Consider the following 19,790-nt stretch of genomic DNA (forward strand, 5'->3'; position numbering starts at 1 on the left):
GATAGGGAATCATAGAAGCATTTGAGGGTAATAACCTTGATAAATTGATAGCTAGGAGCTGATCCAAGAACATTATTCCTAATGATGATTAACGCAATATAGCACCCACCAAATGAAAATAATGAAACATGCAGATGAAAGAAATAATCACGATGTAAATTGAAACCTCCTTCTCCCTATTAATGTCAAAACAAACTTAAGATTAATGTATCTGTGAATGAAATAATGCTATCGAACATTATAAACGCTTACACATATTTTGAAAGCACTGTTGCAAAGATGATATCAGAATAAAGAATGGATACGAAAATATGAAATGTTATGATTCTTGCAAACAATACCTATGATGAATGAAAATGAATAAAGGAATAAGAGCATAAACGTGTCTGTTAAATTGACTGCAGTAAATGCGAAATTGGATGCCCAAGAATGAATTCGAATGAACAAGCGCAGCGTATACGTGATCACGTGATTATATCATGCTAAATTGAATGAACGATTTGCGAAATGGTGCTTGTATTACGAATTTGAACTGAAAAAGTGCTGATTCGAGTGATGTTAAAGGTAATTTGAATGCTCCAAAATGAATTTGAATGAAAAGATTATAAAATTGAAATACCGACCATGCCATCTAGGCTAAATTGTGCTAAATTGAATGCAGCAATTAGGAATTGGACTGACAAAAGTGCGAAATTGGCCGGGAAAACCTATATTACTATCATCATCATCATCATCATCATCATTATTACTACAAGTATTAATAGCAGCTGAAGTGGGAGAAAGTCACGTCACCAAGCGTTACAGGGAAAAAAAACTAAACAAACGGGATACGAACGTATTGAACAGATTCTCAAGACGTTATATCTATCATTTTCTATTTTCTATCATTTTCTTGTTTATGGAAAATCGATTATTTGGTCCTTTAAATTCTTCTGACATCTCTCACCAATGGCATTCTTTTGTGTGTGTGTGTGTGTGTGTGTGTATTCACAAATTCACATAGGCGGAGGTATATCATGAAAGTTAGGATTGCTATTTTTAAAATAGTAACTACAGTAGATAGAGACTGACCCATGCTCCTCATCTCAATCTTGAGCTCGATTTTAACTGGGACCTACGCTCGACAAGCTTGCTTTTAAGTAGGTTCCTTCATATTTCTGTAGCATTCATTCTCAGATTCCAACTTTCATAGCTCGACCACTGTATGTTTTGTATATGTTTGCAATATTCTATGTATCTCTCGTAGCTGGATATCATATATTTTATTTTGCAATATCATGCCTCCTAGCTGGATATTATGTATTATCAAATTTTGTTATATTTGATGTATTTTTTCTTCGAGAAATATGTAAATAAATTGAAATTGAATTGAATTGAATTGACGAAGGTGGATTCCGACACAAAATACAAACAAGAATCAGAAGGCTAGACATGCTTTCTTTCAAAATTGGAGGGACTGTATTTGTTTACAGTTAGATGACATGGAAGGCATGGAGATCGGCCCTAAGAACCCAGGAGTTTCAGCAGGAAGAAACAAACAAACAAACAAATGAAAATTTTCAGGATAGAAATGAAACATATCACCTGGAAACTGAACATGAATCATATCAAATATTGCGAAGTGAGTGTGTCTTCGTTGTTTTTGTTTTTTTTTTTTACTTCACAGATTTGTAGTTTGAAATGTTTGTTTTCAATACACGTCTCCATAGGAAATTATCTACAGGTGTGAGATATGTATCTCAAAGCCAGGGACATTTTCACGGTGGGAAAAGATTCCCTTTGTATTTTGTGCTGATGGAGGCACGGTTGGTAACAGGGGAGAGAGCAGCAGGCAAGGTATTGGCTTTATACACCTTTTTTTTTGGGGGGGGGGGGGAATGTGTGTATGTCTTCTCCATAAGCTATGCATTAGGTTGCCTCTATAATGGAAAATGTAGGTGCAAATCGGTTATACCCTGTAAATAGAGCTCTAGAAGATGCACTAAATGGAAATAATTACGTGATATAGACAGCCGAAGTTATCTGAAATCTAACATGCTTTCACACGTTCAGTCATTCTCAGTTTTGAATTGCGTCATCTGCGTCTGTAGGACAAAGTTTGGTTTTACTCAAGAGAACACCAAGCGGTTATTCAAAATTGAATCTTTAACTGAAATATTACAAAGAAAAGAAATGAATAATATAGATATGGAGCATATATTTTGGGAATTTTTGGATGAAAGGCATCTTGATAGCAGTAAGATGGATATGAAGGCACTTGTCAGAATTTGTCAAGGAAATATGGCATAATTCTAATAGAAATAGTTATGTTATAATGAGTGACTAATAAATCAGCTAGAGTTTTGACGTCTCCACAAATTTGTATTCTGTATTCTCAACTTTTGAAGATGATATAGAGCTTTCTCAAACAACAGACGCGCGATCGTAACGATTAGCATAATTGATAGTAGTAATGACTTAAATTAATGATACTGATCATCTATATGTTGATCCACAATTCACAATCTCGGTTTTTCAGTAAAGAATACTCTTTCCCATCATTACATTTAATTTTATGTCATCTTTGCAAAGTAATATATTGTTTCTATTATCATCCAATTTATTAGTATATTATATTTTGTGATATAGTGAAAAAGGATTCAACTTTTGTCTCATAAATTGTTTAAACAGTATGATTGTAAAATGTGTGCTTGGTATTAAGTATTACCTCATTTGTTAGATGAAAATCAAATATAACTGACTTGTATGCATCGCGAACTGTAAAATATTCACAGAAGTGTTGACCTCAACCTATTACACGCCCTATACTCCTTGAACGAAGTACAACCTGCAAACATGCAAAGAACGTCCTCACAGTCTAACCATGGTCTACGCAAGGAGGTACTCTAGGCTCGCCTAGTACCTCCTTGGTCTTAGTAAGTCCCTGCGCTGATGGTAATCTCTTTAACCCTTATTCCCCCCACGTCTTGTCAATTTATTTCTGTTTTTCTGTTAAGTTTACAGCGGTGCATGAGGTCATTATTTCGACATCAACCTAAATCGCTACACACTGACTATATCCCACCCTCTGAATTCTATAAATACAATCTGTCTACACAATATCATAAAGTACGATATAATTGCTCTGCATGTTCCGTTTCCCTATGCCAGGGCAAAACGCTAATGAGCCACCCCATCCCTAGCGTGGTGCGGAACTCCCGTTCAAAAGCCAGTGAGGTCTTTCTCTCTCGTGAGGGGGAAAAAAAAAACTTGGCCGGTGCGGGCAGCAAGTTCACAGTCGCCATATTCAGGAAGAGGGCTTGATTTGAGCAGTCTTTCCACCACCTGATCATTATCAAGGCCGCAGTGAAAGACGAAATTAAATTATTATCAAACAATCGGCAAGCAGTGACAAGAAAAATTAGGCAAGTAAGAGAGAGAGAGAGAAAGAAAAAAGAAAAAAAAAACGGGCTGCAACTCAGCTAACCACATCGTTTGGCTAGGCGCAGCGAAACAACCGTGAGAAAACAGTAATCATAAACCTCGCTTCTCTCGTTAAACTGCAGCTATGCCGGTTTTCTACATAATAACCAGGGTGGATTCCATCTCCCTGATATAACAAACTAGTCGGTGGATTCACAGTGCTTTGTATCAAAGCTTGCCGCAGAAAATTAAAAAAAAGAAAGAAAGAGAAATCGACATAAAACCTTACAAACTATTGCTGGATGAAGAATGAGTCTAGAGAGACTCTTTCTTAGACAAGAAAATGCTCTGGATAGAATATTTATCCGTTTATGGAATAATGAATGGTGACGCCACAATTATGAGCGATGAGCGGCCATGGAAAAAAAAAAGCCATGTACAACACACACACACACACACACACACACACACACACACAGAGTGAAACACAGGATCTTATTCTAAAAGTTAGTGTGAGGAGATGGCTTCACATAAATAAACATGATTTAGCGAAGAAAATAATAAAGGACATCATCGGATTATTTTTAGGACAACGATGACCCATAAAACCAATGAGAAATTTTGTATCTCATTCATGCTCACGTGCTGTCAGATAAAATCCATGTTATCCTCTAAAAATCTGTACGTCAGGAAGGCCAAAATTATTTCATTATTGTTTCTCAGTTACAATTTGTCATTTTTTTTTGTAACATGTCAATTTATCCACTCAGTGTTTATCTCTCTAAATTTTTGTCTATCTCATTTCACTATCTCTGTTATTATTTCCATGGTATCCAAGGAATTCTCTGCTCGTGGTGAATCAGGGGAATACATGAACCCTTCGCATCTCTGAGGTAGGTAAAATCCCCGTCACGAATCAAGCGTTTTAGAACAAAAAAAAACAACAAAAAAACCACCAACCAAACAAACAAACACAAACAAACAAAAAACAAAACAAAACAAAACAAAACAACAAAACCCAGCAACACAGAGTGCCGTGTGTTACAGCATTGTCTCTTTCCTAGCCCTGCTTCTAGCTACTGTTAGTCTGGCTTCAAGACCATCTGCCTATACTTATTCACTTCTCAGAATATCAACGCCCTCTAACAAGGAAAGAAGTACCAGGCTGAAGTGAATGGTCCTGCCGAAGGCAAAGGCGGCGGCCACTTCGTCGCCACGGAGGGCGCAATTTGTGGAAGGGGCTAAAATTGGCAGAGGATCTGGAAAGTAGACTAAGCTACTGTATACTTTCATCCAATAGCTTACTTACCCTGGTAGTGACGTAGGCGTGCGTGATTCGGTCTACATCTGCAGCGATGGGTCCCGCCGGCGTACACACCTGCAGAGGGGCAGATTTCAATCAGAGAAGAAAGAATGACCCCTTGTCGTGAACCCAGTCAACTTCGAAGGGGGAGGGGGAACGCAAGGCGGGAAATCGAGGATTAATTCCTCACTGACTTGAAATTCGATCCCATCCAATAATGAAGAGAGGATGAAAAGAAGAAAGTGGTGAACAATTATGGTTATAAAAAAGGGGGAGAAGAAGAAGAAAAAAAGATTGCATACTAATGCCCGATAAGCGATCTCAAGATCGACCGTGTAGATTAATATGTCAAGTTGTTTAAGGTCAACGTTCATCCCGCGTTGGGCAATCTTCCGTTCTGGATGTCGTCAAAGAACAAAGAACTGGGTGAAGAATAAAAGCTGACATGCTGAAACAATGACCAGGGGGTAAAGCCTCGTTCCCCTTCTCTCCATCCCCATCCCCCTCTCTCCCCCTCCTTTCTCCTGTCCTGCAAACCCCATCTGATTGAGTCCCCCAAATAAATTCCGAACAAAAGTTATATACCCTTTGCCTACTCGGCATACGAGGACAGTCTAACTGCATTACGTCTTGGTTTCTACCCATTCTTTTGTATTGGCATATGAATATGATATTATACACCCTTACGAAATATATACATAGCATGATCGTCATCATAAAGTCATGTAATTGTGTGTCTAGACAAAGATTGCTTAAACCATGGGAATATATACAACCATTGAAAACCGTTTGATTAACGACCTTCGACACACTACACAGAAACTTGTCCTGATCTGTAATTCGTCATTAATTCGCCATTTTCCTTCACTTATTACATTATGCGACCGCCGCCTATTAGTCGTAATCTGATGACCAAGAACGTGGAAAATCCCCGAAATCCTCTCTTCTTTTAATCTCTCTCAATGAATAATAAAGTTCTGACTGATGACGGATATCCGAGGAATTGAAAAGCTTAGGAAAACGATTTATTCTCAAAGGGATCCGAGATGAATACGATATTATGTGTGTCTATCCAGCCATGCTAACAACATTTCCATTATAACTAAGATGAACTGGATATGCTATACCCCGATCCAATTATGTCTTTTGCTTCGGTTTTCTTTCTTTCAGGGTCATCACAAAATGTCTGAGTGACTACACTGTTGGTCAAATCCCGCCACGCTAGACGAAGCTGTTATCCTCCCTGGTTCCTCATTGGCTTTCACTTCATTGTATTAACTCGAGGTTAAAATCTTCTGTTCCCTTTGTTGTTGCTGTTGTTGATCCTTCAGTAACCCCCCCCCCCCATAATAACAAGCAAAACAAAACACAAAAATAAGAGAATTAAAAAGGTGCCATATTGCCTCCATGCCTTTAATCCGAGTCAAGCAAACTGCTACAGATGATGCAAAGTTACCAAGACTCTCCATTACCTGCACCTTGAAATACGATTCGATTGGTTCTTGTAGACACGCAATTATATCTAAATTAAGTATATAAGTATTCTTATTCATATTTTGATGATGACGTTACTGTCGATTTGCCATATAAATAGTTTGTACAAGTTGGCCAGATAAAACAAACTAACACACAAAGTGACGAGGTGATCGTGTTTCTTTGAAGCATTAAATATCGTGTAAAATACGTAAGGCGATTCGGCCTTTAAGAAAAACCTATTGCTAGTAGAACAGTTAAGCCCTCAAAATCATGAGAATTGTGCAAAATTTGACTAAAGCATGAAACTTTCACCAGTGTTAGTACATACCATAAGATTCATTTTAAGATCGGGAAGTAAGTCTGATTTGACCTCTGATGACCTTCAGAGGTCAATGAACTTTAAATATCAGAATATTGATGTTTGGAGGCATTTGTGAATTATAGGCCTAGATCTTAGTTACGCTGCACTAAATATGCATTTGTACTACAAATCTTCCGATTCCACAGGGCATTGACAGGTTTCTACCTTTGACCTCTGATGACCTTTAGAGGTCAATGACCTCAAAATACCAAAATATTGATCTGTGATGTTATTAGTTAATGATAAACATGGTTAAGATGTACAAAACAAATACATCCTGTAATCTGGTTTGGTGCATACTGAAAACGGAAAAGACCCTTGCCAAAAACACTGCCCCGGAGGACCCCCCCCCCCACACACACACACACACACACACACACACATTCCTGTTAGGTGTACTCTTTAGGAAAATTGAACATGGAATTGTGAAGTGCATGTCACCATGTCCCCCTGGAAGAAATATTAATAACTCTGTATAATGCACTCGCAGATCTGTCAAACCTGTACCGCCCATCCCTGGTATAAGGCAGCAAGTGACAAACGCGATATATTTCTTACAAATGAAAAAATATTGCGCTGGCGATTCCAATGACATATCTCAATAGGATTGATTTCTGCACAATATTTTTCCAGGAAAACATCAATAAATCGGATTTGAGTAATTTGTCGAACCCTCCTCCCCCCCCCCCCCCCCGCTAAAGTAGGACAGTATGTAAATATATATATATATATATATATATATATTAGACACTAATCATTTAAGAGGAATGACTTTAATTCACGTTTGAAGACATTTCAAGAGATATAGTCTGATTTGTAAAGGGGCAAATCATTCTACTGTCTGCAGTCTTGTAAACACACTTGTATCTTTAGCGAAAACTGTTCGAGTACGTGGACGGTGATAAGTAGGCCCCTATAAATCACTCTGTCGAGTACATTATGTATGAACCAAATGGTTTCTTTCGAACTTGTATTGGGTAGTTCTTGGTAATTCTTTTCCAGGCAAAATGTGTACATGAAAATTCCGATGTTAAAAGCATGTGATGGGAAATGTAAACAGAATGTGCGAATGCTTCTATGTTTCTTGTTAAACTTTAGTGGGGAAAAGAAAAGAAAAGAGAGGTCTCGCTCTACCATGTCTACACCACAACGTCTACGGATATCTAAGCTGGAGGTGGGTTGGACTGTCTTGTGTAGAGCACCACCCGCAAGTACAGGTTAATTGGCACGCTATCTTTTGAAGAGAAACAATACTTTGTTTCACATTGTTAGTGGGGAAAAGAAAAGAAAAGAGAAGTCTCGCTTCATGAGAGATGTTCAGATCCCTCTCTACAGCACAACGCCTACGGATGTCTAGGCTGGAGGTTTATTGAGCACCAACAGTAAGTGCAGATTAATTGGCACGCTATCTTTGGAAGAGAAACAATACTTTGTTTCACACAAGATGATAGCAGAAAGACAACTAATAATCATCCGCTCATGTGAAATCTAGCAGAAGTTTTTTCAAAACATTTCAAGATGCATCCTGGTGAGTAACAGTCTGTTAAACATGTCAATATAACGTGACAAACAAAATTGAAGGCCACCTGCAATAGGCCACCTGCAATATACAGCCTCGCATTTTCAGACATCACAACAACTTCACGTGAAATGATATACACGTTCCATATACTCGTGGTGGAGAGGGAAAATAATAAACAACAGCATTGCAAGATTGATGCATTTCTGCCAGACAACAGACGGGAACTGATTCCACGTAAAATACATAAACATATTATTTTGATTTCTCCATGCATTTTCCCATATTATTACACACAATCATTGCACGACGTATACTTGATATTGTGTTCCGCTCACTGTGTGCAGACTGAGCACGACCCGATAGTTCAGAACCTCTGCCTGAAGGCCCGGTCACACTGCCCAAAAGTCGCGTAAACGCATGAATCACGTAAGAAATTCGAGCCTTACGCGATAAATGCGCGATTTGCGCATTTCATGAGTTTGTCTGTCGTGGAACCTTCGTAGTTAAAAGCATGTGATGGGAAATGTAAACAGAATGTGCGAATGCTTCTATGTTTCTTGTTAAACTTTAGTGGGGAAAAGAAAAGAAAAGAGAGGTCTCGCTCTACCATGTCTACACCACAACGTCTACGGATATCTAAGCTGGAGGTGGGTTGGACTGTCTTGTGTAGAGCACCACCCGTAAGTACAGGTTAATTGGCACGCTATCTTTTGAAGAGAAACAATACTTTGTTTCACATTGTTAGTGGGGAAAAGAAAAGAAAAGAGAAGTCTCGCTTCATGAGAGATGTTCAGATCCCTCTCTACAGCACAACGCCTACGGATGTCTAGGCTGGAGGTTTATTGAGCACCAACAGTAAGTGCAGATTAATTGGCACGCTATCTTTGGAAGAGAAACAATACTTTGTTTCACACAAGATGATAGCAGAAAGACAACTAATAATCATCCGCTCATGTGAAATCTAGCAGAAGTTTTTTCAAAACATTTCAAGATGCATCCTGGTGAGTAACAGTCTGTTAAACATGTCAATATAACGTGACAAACAAAATTGAAGGCCACCTGCAATAGGCCACCTGCAATATACAGCCTCGCATTTTCAGACATCACAACAACTTCACGTGAAATGATATACACGTTCCATATACTCGTGGTGGAGAGGGAAAATAATAAACAACAGCATTGCAAGATTGATGCATTTCTGCCAGACAACAGACGGGAACTGATTCCACGTAAAATACATAAACATATTATTTTGATTTCTCCATGCATTTTCCCATATTATTACACACAATCATTGCACACGTATACTTGATATTGTGTTCCGCTCACTGTGTGCAGACTGAGCACGACCCGATAGTTCAGAACCTCTGCCTGAAGGCCCGGTCACACTGCCCAAAAGTCGCGTAAACGCATGAATCACGTAAGAAATTCGAGCCTTACGCGATAAATGCGCGATTTGCGCATTTCATGAGTTTGTCTGTCGTGGAACCTTCGTAGTTGTCCGCCGATGTGCGCCGAATCGGCGCTTTACGCGATTCCAGGTTTTGAGCAGCTCAAAACTCGGCTTCGCGTAAAAGTTTACGCAATATTGCGCTGTTTTACGTAATTTTTGCGTAGTTTGCGTAGTTCTTACGCGAACGATGCGCGAAATATGAGTGGAATATCAGTGATCGTTCGCGAAAATGTTGCCGCTATCGCGTTCATGCGCAAAGCATGCGCGATTCATACGCAGTTCATTAGTGATAATGCGGAGATTATGCGTGGTTTTCCGTGGACCTCAGTCGTCGCCCACAACCACGAATTCGCCCTATTTGGGGCATTTGCGTGCCTATGCGCTAAAATTGCGTGGTTGGTTAGTGATTTTTGCGTGATCGTTCCGTAGTTCTTGCGCAATTCATCGGTGATATTCATTGCGTAAACCAGCGAAAATTATCGACGGACAAGCACGCACAACCAAATTTCTTGCGTGATTCATGCGTTTACGCGACTTTTGGGCAGTGTGACCGGGCCTTGAGAAAGGCCTATCCCGCGAGTCAAAAAGAAGCTTTCTTATCATCTCGTGCATCCTGTACTCTATGTGCATTGCACCCATCATAAAGAAGACATGTTTGCCTTCACCCAAACTGTTTGCCATTGGAAGACTCTGATGATCGCATTCAGTGGCTGTGCACCTTTCAGAAGGCTGGTCTGACCCGGATGTCTATCAAATTTAGTCGTGGTGAAGATCTGTGTGCCGATCCGTGCAATGTAAGCTTCATCCCGTGCTTCACTGAAGACGCAGATGCTGCACTGTCTTGAAAGAGATTGATGGTATAAAGATCTAGACCAATTTCATCGGGAGGTTACACTGAATCATCACTTGCTGGCAGAGTTTTAACCGGATCATTGAGGTGATATTACTCGCTGCCAGCGTACCCTGATTCATACATTGGATGCAAACCGGATGGCAGCCATATTGGAAACAAGCAATATTTGGGCATTGGGCCACCACTCTTGGCCAGGCCCAATTCATGCAATTGTTAAGGAGTATCGAGTATAAAGAAGATAATTAGAGCAAAAAGTAGTTCCACTCCAATTTGGAAGTGAGGTACATACCTAAAGAGGTCATTCAAAAAATGCCCCAAGGTGCCTGACTAAAGACCTAAACTTAACTGGATTACAATAGCAAGTTGCAAGACACAGGATTGCTTCATGTGGAATGCATGTTAGGTATCCCATTCATAGCCATCCAATATAATATGAATATTGCACAAGTTAGGGCCCATACTGCACGAATCGAAGATGAGTGCAATATTGGCCCTAACGAGTGCAATATTTATATTATATTGGATGGCTATGAATGGGATACCAGGGAATATTGCACGAGTTAGGGCCAATATTGCACGAATCGAAGATGAGTGCAATATTGGCCCTAACGAGTGCAATATTCCCTGGTATTCCATGAATCAAGGCCATCCAATATAATTATTATCATCTATACAATCAAGCAAAGCAAGCATAAACTTTACAAAATTACCCGGCTTCTACTCGTCTTGGAAGTTGACTCGGCAGTCACATCCCAGCGCTGAAAAGGGGAAGCCCCTAAAACTGCGTACATGAAACAAACAACCAGCAAGATGCTTGCGCGCTTGTGAATTGTAACAAAAACGACGCGCACTAGTAGCAAGCGTTTGCGCATTCAGCAAGCGCTCGCGCAATAGACGAGACAGAATTGAATATGGTATGATCTTGAACGGCAAGTAACAACGGTAGCCTATGGGGAATTAATACGTTGGCCTATGCGTTTCGTTCAATATGCTCCGATATTGAACGGTAAAAATTGAGCGGACTACAATACGCGTTTTTAATGCGCCGCTAAAACGTCCTATATAGATGATAATCCCTGGTATTCCATGAATCAAGGCCATCCAATATAATTATTATCATCTATACAATCAAGCACTGTAAGGAACTGGAATTCCCTGTCGTCAGACATTGTTTCTGCGCCATCTGTGGGATCATTTCGAAACCGTCTAACGGTTGATCACAGTGGCTAGTTGTTTTCGTCAAATTTTCTATGTGCTTGTAAATATCTGTAAATAAATTGTATTATAATGTAAATAGCACCAGTCTGCAAGAATCTTCAGGCTATTGAAGGAGGCAGACTTAACCAGAAGAAGAAGAAGAAGAAGTAGAGCAAGCATAAACTGCACAAAATTACCCGGCTTCTACTCGTCTTGGAAGTTGACTCGGCAGTCACATCCCAGCGCTGAAAAGGGGAAGCCCCTAAAACTGCGTACATGAAACAAACAACTAGCAAGATGCTTGCGCGCTTGTGAATTTTAACGACGCGCACAAGTAGCAAGCGTTTGCGCATTCAGCAAGCGCTCGCGCAATAGACGAGACAGTATTCAAATAGTGAATGGTCACGAGTGCAATGGTACGAGATTTCGCACGAGGTGAAAGATCTAGATAGAGGCGCTCTATTCAACGAGGCGAAGCCGAGTTGAATAGTGCGCCTCATCTTTCACCGAGTGCGAAATCTCGTTCCATTGCACGAGTAAAGACCATACACTATTTGATTTATACAACGTCCAAGTAGATCTTTTTGGTCTAAGTAGGCCTAGAAGTCTGTACATGTATGAAAAATATAGCCATACTTACATGTGGATCCACTGCGATTCTCTTTCTGGCTTGTGCAATCAGTGTAGTACAATGTATACAGGTCACAGTTATACTAGCGCTCATACACGTACACTAGCACTACGTAGGCATAGTGTACGCGCATGCATGTACCGCACACGTACCTGCGCTAGCTGCATGCGAGCCCCAATATGCAACACACAGTACACGCAGTACCGTACAATTTCTCGAACCGTGGAATAGAACGAAAAAATCGAACCAAGTTGCACGCAAAAATAGAACCAAAATTGCACGGCGCGTTGAATGGAGTACTTATTTAATATAACGTCACCAACAATCCTCCAATCAAGTTACAAGGATCTACTTGGACGTTGTATAAAATTGAATATGGTATGATCTTGAACGGCAAGTAACAACGGTAGCCTATGGGGAATTAATACGTTGGCCTATGCGTTTCGTTCAATATGCTCTGATATTGAACGGTAAAAATTGAGCGGACTACAATACGCGTTTTTAATGCGCCGCTAAAACGTCCTATATAGATGATAATACAAGATATTGTATGACAAATATTATCAATATGTGTCTTCCACAAAAGTTTATTATCAACTGTCAATCTTATAGAAACTTCGTGGATGAAACTACATCTATAACAGTATCATCTAAAACTGTTTTATTAGGAAGACTATTCAAAGAATTACTAAATAACATACACTTAGTTTTGAGAAGATTCAAAGACAATTTGTTTGATCTTGTCCAATAAAGCAACTTTTGAAGTTCTGAATTTAATGTATCCACCAAAATGTGGGGATCCGAATGTGAAAAAAATACGTTTGAATCATCTGTAAACAACAAAAAAGATAAAGTGTGAGAAACATTTATCATATCATTTATATACATTATAAACAAAAGAGGTCCAAGTAAACTGCCTTGGGGAACACATCATCTGACTGATCTTTTAATGGAACTTTGACCAGATAAAGAAACAAATTGTCGGCGATCAGTTAGGTAGCTCCTGAACCATTCCCAGGCCTTCCCACGGATACCATAGTGACACAATTTATAAAGAAGTATTTCATGATCTATGGTATCGAAGGCCCAGGAGAAGTCCAGGAAAACTCCCACTGTATGATAGTGTTGGTCTACGGCTTTGGGGACTTTTTCAACCAAGGATAAAATAGCTTGGGATGTGTTGTGCTCTTTACGGAATCCAAATTGAGAGTTAGAAATAATACATACTTTGATTATAACGTCAATGCGTGATTTGTACATTATCAAACTTTTAGGATAGAACCAATGAAGCCAAACATCAATATTTGTAATCCTACACAAGTTTTGATATTCTAAAAGTCTGACCTCACATTATCCTTCGGTGTCAAAGTTGGATATACACAGGGTAATGACCAATGTTCTGTGGAATGAGAAGACACTTCTATTGTAGCATAAATGCTAATAGCATAATGCACGATTGCACACCAGGTATACAGTTCACCATTGAATATACGTAAAGTATCAATATTCTGATATTTTGAGGTCATTGACCTGTCACAGTCCTCAGAGGTCAAAGGCAGAGACATTTAAATAATATCCTTTGATCTGAGGAAAATGAAAACGATTCAGTTGTAGCACAAATGAATTTTTTCGGACATCGTTATCATGTTTATCATCAACCAATTGCACCAACTATCAAAATCTGATAAGTTGATGTCATTGACCTCTGAAGGTCATCAGAGGTCAAAGGTAGAAACCTGTCAAGGATCGGAGGAACATTGATGCAATTCCACTGTAAAAAAAAAAAAAAAAAAAAAACGGTTTTAGCACATCATTGCTGTGTTTATCATTAATCAATGACAAAATATCAATATTCTGATATTTTGAGGTCATATGACCTCTGGAGGTCATCAGAGGTCAAAGGTAGAAACCTGTCAGGGTTCTATGGAACATGAAGACAATTCCACAGTAACAAAAATGAGTTTTTAGTACATCATTACCATATTTAACATTAATCAAAGACGCAAAATATCAATTTTTATCAAATTTTGAGGTCATTGACCTTTGAAGGTCTAAAGAGGTCAATTCAGAGTCACCTCCCGATCTTAAAATAAATCTTATAACATGCACTAACACTGGTTAAAGTTTCATGCTTAAGTCAAATTTTGCACAATATTTCGGCTTATCTGCTCTACTAAGCGGACTAATCGTGAATATAAAACCGTATTGTACGTGACATGACTGCTATAGTTGCATGGTAGCATCTTAATAGTCGTCTCAGTCACACGTCGCATTAAAGGGATTATAACATGTCTAGGAGAGGGGTTAATCATGTCTCATTCAATCTTCCGCTATACGTGACGAGGTGCAACAGTGAGTAAGCGCATGACTTACAAACGGAGTGCAGAATACTCTAAGCTTCCTATCTTTTTCCCCACCCTCCTCTCTCTCTTCGGATATCAAACATGAGTGTTACTTTACAAAGAACTCCCATCGACAGGTACCTATGAGTTATAGATTAAGTATGCAGATCAATCCCTTTATTAACTTTTTTTCCGACGTGCAATTACTATCCGCTACCTCCACGTCGCAAAAAGTATAAGGAAAAATATAAATCTAAAATATCATATAGAAATGTTTAAAAACATATAGGCGGATAATGTACTATGAATATAAACATAATCATCACATTAGAATCTCGAAGACATTTTTTTTTTGTCCATAAAAGGTAGTTGTTGATTTTTTTTTAAATTTGGTATAATACTTCTTAAATAACTGAGGTAACTTTGTCTTTTTTGCAATAACAATATTATTATTTATTTGCACATAGCAAAACTCATCCGTGCTGGGAAATCTTGTGCTATGTAATTCCCTGATTTCTAAACGAACCAAAGACAACATTCATGCAACTATTTTGTCACGTATGTAATCTAAAGGAAAACATGTTGTTTTAGGAACAGAAAATGGCAACGTGAATTAAATTTTCTACTTATAGTAAGCTTTTGTTGTTGTTGTTGTTGTTGTTGTTGTTGTAAACTTTTCTCTCTTCTGCACAGGAATAAAGTGTGTCTGATTATATAGACATTATAATTTCATCAGCACTTCTATTTCGGAAATTCCTACGATGATTTGGAAAAGAAACACTTATCTTTAAATCAAAAAGCTAACAAGCAAACAAATTTATGTTATATCACTTACGTTCACACCAGTCATCATCTTCAGTTGCTGCAGAGCCCCGTGTGTTTCTTCAACGAGGATAGTGGACATTCCCAGGGCCTCGGCCGCTCTCGTGTTCACTTGTGAGTCATCCAAGAAGAGGGCCTTTGAAGGAAGACCATAAAAACTCATTTCTCAATTTCATTTCATTTCATTTCAATACAGTTCAATACATTTTATTTCATTACATTACATTTCATTTCCTTTCATGTTATTTCATTCTATTCATTTCATTTCATTTTATTTTATTTTATTTTATTTTATTTTATTTTATTTCATTTTATTTTATTTCATTTTATTCTATTCTATTCTATTTTATTTCATTTTATTTCATTTCATGTCATATCATGTCACGTCATGTCATTTCATTTCATAGAGAGGAAGAAAGAAAAGAAGAGAAAAGAGAACCATGGAAAGAAAGCAAGAAGGGCAGACATACAGGCGGACAGAAGGAGTGGACTACATAGAGAAAGAAAGAAAGAAAGAAAGAAAGAAAGAAAGAAAGAAAGAAAGAAAGAAAGAAAGAAAGAAAGAAAGAAATAGGCGTTATCGAAGGATTAGGGATGACAGAGCTCATAGATACGTATTTCCCAATTAAGGACTCTCCCAGATTAATTTGTGCCCAATGAAGTTTTCAAAGTGTTTCATTTAGGGGGACATGGTTACCACCTTGTGATTAATTGAGCGCTTCCATCTCGGATCAAGATTGCACCAATTCGAGACGTTTCATGATTTTTATCAAGAAACATACGTGATGGAAGAAACGCTCGTTGAGATTGGAAAAGGATGATTTTTATCACCCCTAATGAACTCATTTGACTGTTCGAGCGATACATTGCTCTCCGATAAAAGTCAAGAAAATAAAAAAAATGAACATGAATAACATTCTCAATCCGTAATCCCAACAAGCAAATTATACTCAAATATCAGGCACACGTAGAAGTTGTGGAATAATAGATGATATGATTATTACACTCGCCTGACAAGAGCACATTACAATCAACTTTCATTTACAAGTACAACTTGCAATATTCATTACATTGTTTCGCGTCATAGAATGTTATACAATGTGTGCTGAAATTAAATCAGCAACTCTAGAGAGGTTTGCGAAGCACTTGTTTGAGACCTACAGTTTTAGGACTTTCAGAAATACCCGAGAATTTAAAAGTAACTATCAGAATATTCTATTATGTGATTATGTGACCGATATTACTGCAAAGCAAAAACATGTGACACTTGATAATTGGTAATATTTTTATGCTTTTTGGGGTGTAGTAGATATTTCTCTGTTGTTATTGTTGTTGTTGCTGCTGCTGATGATGATGATGCTGTTGTTGTTTTGTAAATGTTGCTTTATCAATAAGACTCAATCTGAACGGCTTTAGATTCAGGCATTATGTGCCATTTACAGATGAAACAAAAACCCAGCTTTAGTGCTTCAAATAGTTCTGAAATGTGAGTTAGGGATAGAAACAACAAATGTAAAAAAAAAAATGAATCAGTATAGGCAATGTTAAGTATTGTTAAATATATTCAATGTGAACAATAATTTTGATAAAAATGTAATGAGACTAAACCATCTATAGTTATGGTTTATTGAGAAGTTATTTCTCCTTATATTTTAGGCTTTATTGCGAATTTTTTATATGGTAGGATATTTTGTGATACAACTGACCTACACATATGCATCAAATTAAGTATGATTTCTCGAACATTTTTAAAATCACTGCTCCCAATGGTAAACGGTAGCTTTAAGGAGTTTCTTCACGGAAGCTCTATACAGGCGCGGTGGAGCACCCCAATTATCTCGCAGAAATCCATCGGCAGCCGAGCCTCATTTGCATAAAGTAAACAACATGTACTCGCGTATTTGAGAAAAAGTAAACAACTTCTCAAGCTAATAACAATTTCAGGAAACCTATTTTCGGATTAAAATTGAGTTAGTTTGAATTTGAAAACATGTCCGAATATGCACATATAACATGTTAAAGGATTTGACAATGATAAAATGTGAAATTTTAGCGAAAACCTGGCGAGCAAAATTACCAAAAATATGCCTCGAAAATCATCCTAAAATTCACGAAGTGTGATTGCGGAACAAAAGCGCCATTCAAACAAAGTACACCGAAATTTATTTATCTGCTTGCATTTTAAATTTCATACCATAATATTCCCGGCCATGGTTGTGTCGGAAAAAAACAGAAGGTGATGTCAAAAATGACACGAACGCAAAGCGTACAGGTCGGTCCCATGTATAATTAATCGCGTCACTGTGGCGTTGCATGTCACAGCACACACAACGCATTGCTGCATGCAGCGTGCGCGGCAGCAGCTCAGCAATCACCGCCGTGCGACACTCAGCAAAATTGACTGCGTCACATGCAAACCAACAATGAGCACGAAATCCTGAATCTCACGTACCACGCATGCCCAATATTACGGGAAAAGAAATGACGTCATTTTCAATTGTTTCGCCGACTACAATTTTCTATTCCAAACCCTGTAGAAACAAGTTGATTTCTCAAAGAGTACAGGTGGTACAAAGCGAAAACTTTCACCATATATGGATTGAGGCCTGATGAACTTATGTTGCCAGTTTCGGACACATTGGTGCCCGGCCATAGTCCAGTCGGAAAAAAACAGAGAGCATGTTTTGCGAGAGGTGATTTTCAAAACGCTTTAATATCTCAAGTTCTAGTGCAGCAAATTTCATAATTTTTTCATCAAAAGGAAGGTTTTTAAAAACTTAGATAGTATGGGAAGTTTGAGGTTACTAGCGGCACGCATAGCGGCACAAGGAGAAGGTAAAGATTTGACTTTTTCATGCACACAGTTTCGGGCAGCCGTGGATGCCCGTTGGAAATTCAAATAGAACGGGGCGATAATGAGATGCAAATTGGGGTGCTCCACCGCGCCTGTATACGGTTGTGCTTGCTTTAATTGAATGCATTCTCGTGTTATTGATTACGTGTGTTTGGTCGTTATTACAATTTGTTCTTTCTCATCAATACCTGTTTTGCCTCCGTGCCGAGTCTCGACAGAGCTTCGTCGAATATCCTCGGGTCCGGCTTTCGGATTCCGAGTCGACACGACTCCACGAACTCGTCGAAGTAGAAGCCGAGCGCCGTGAGTCCTCGGGCTCCGTAGCCTCGGTTCAAGGAATCGTCGATGTAATTATTGGTGAGTGCGCACGTCTTGAAACCTATACAAAATAGATGAATAATGATAAACAAAACAAAGATGATGAAAGCATGTCTTGAAACTTAGACAAAAATAGCTCTATGATGATAAACAAATAAAGATGATGAGAGCAGTAAATCAATCAGTAACAAAATTACCATCTGACATGATTTTTGTGAGGAAAAAAAAAAAACACACCACACATATGGCTTTCAAATATCATTCATTTCACTTGAGAGTTCTTCCACAGTAATAAACCTGTCACAGTTGACTTCATTCACAGACACGTCATGTCTTTTCTCTCCATAACGAAAGCAGTGTTTATTATCATGATTGTTTCTTTCTCAAACGAAATACAGGATGAGTATGATACAGGAAAGTCAGGGCTTTTTTATGAGCACAGCCTATTTCTCAATAGTCTATAGATTTCTTTTTTTATCTCAATCATTCTTTCAGTAAGAAAAACATAAAAATTTGCAGAAAATTCAGGAGAGAAAACGCAGATTAGTGCTATGATTTATTCATTTTCTATTTTTTTTTGGGGGGGGGTGTGAGTTGAACAAGTGTTTCCTTGATTTTTGCTACGACACAACACGAACTTTCACCGTAATGCCAAAGGTGCGGTGAGTTCGACTCAACAACTATATATGGACAAAAAGTTGCAACAAAATTGGGATTTCTCCTGACCCCATAAGCAATCGAAAATTCACTTATCAAAGAATAATCATTCACCGGGAACGTTACAAACTGAATTTCCCTTCCCGTTTCAGACCGGTGCGCGCCCGTGAACTTGTCATGCCACCCACGAATCATTGAGACGAAAATTCTCCATGGTTTTATTTACTGTGCATGTCTGGGGCTTTGCTCCGCGTAATTGGTGTCGTGGGGATAAGTAAAGGAAACATGCCATGCGTGGATTACGCGGCTCAAATATCTATTGCCTATTCGAAACTTCGAAAGATGTTGTAAAAGTCTTGTCTTTTCTGTCCCTTATCATCCCCTCCACATCCTCTCTCTCTTCACTCCAACGAAGCCCCCTCCCGACCACTTCTCCTCCACTCCCCCCCCCCCCAAAAAAGAAATAAAAAGAAGTGAAGAGCGAGAAAAAATATGAAGAGTATAATGAGAGAAGTGCAAGAGCATAATCGGAACTAAACACTGTCAAAGAAGAAGCCGAGGTTGAATGCGACACCATACTTCCACCTGGTCCCCTATGT

The 19,790-nt window shown here is 38.6% G+C and overlaps 1 protein-coding gene across 1 annotated transcript in view; it reads right to left on the reverse strand.

The window, feature by feature from the left end:
- LOC140235354 (bifunctional epoxide hydrolase 2-like) overlaps window positions 1–19,790 on the reverse strand; it is an 81,671-nt gene that overhangs the window by 20,507 nt on the left and 41,374 nt on the right. Inside the window, exons 4-6 of the mRNA XM_072315382.1 lie at window positions 18,405–18,595; window positions 15,376–15,498; window positions 4,712–4,780 (exon numbers count right to left, since the gene is read on the reverse strand). Coding sequence (XP_072171483.1) covers window positions 4,712–4,780; window positions 15,376–15,498; window positions 18,405–18,595 — 383 coding nt within the window. The remainder of the gene's footprint in view (window positions 1–4,711; window positions 4,781–15,375; window positions 15,499–18,404; window positions 18,596–19,790) is intronic.

This window comes from Diadema setosum, chromosome 11 (genome assembly GCF_964275005.1).
Source record: "Diadema setosum chromosome 11, eeDiaSeto1, whole genome shotgun sequence".
NCBI classification, from domain to species: Eukaryota; Metazoa; Echinodermata; class Echinoidea; order Diadematoida; family Diadematidae; genus Diadema; species Diadema setosum.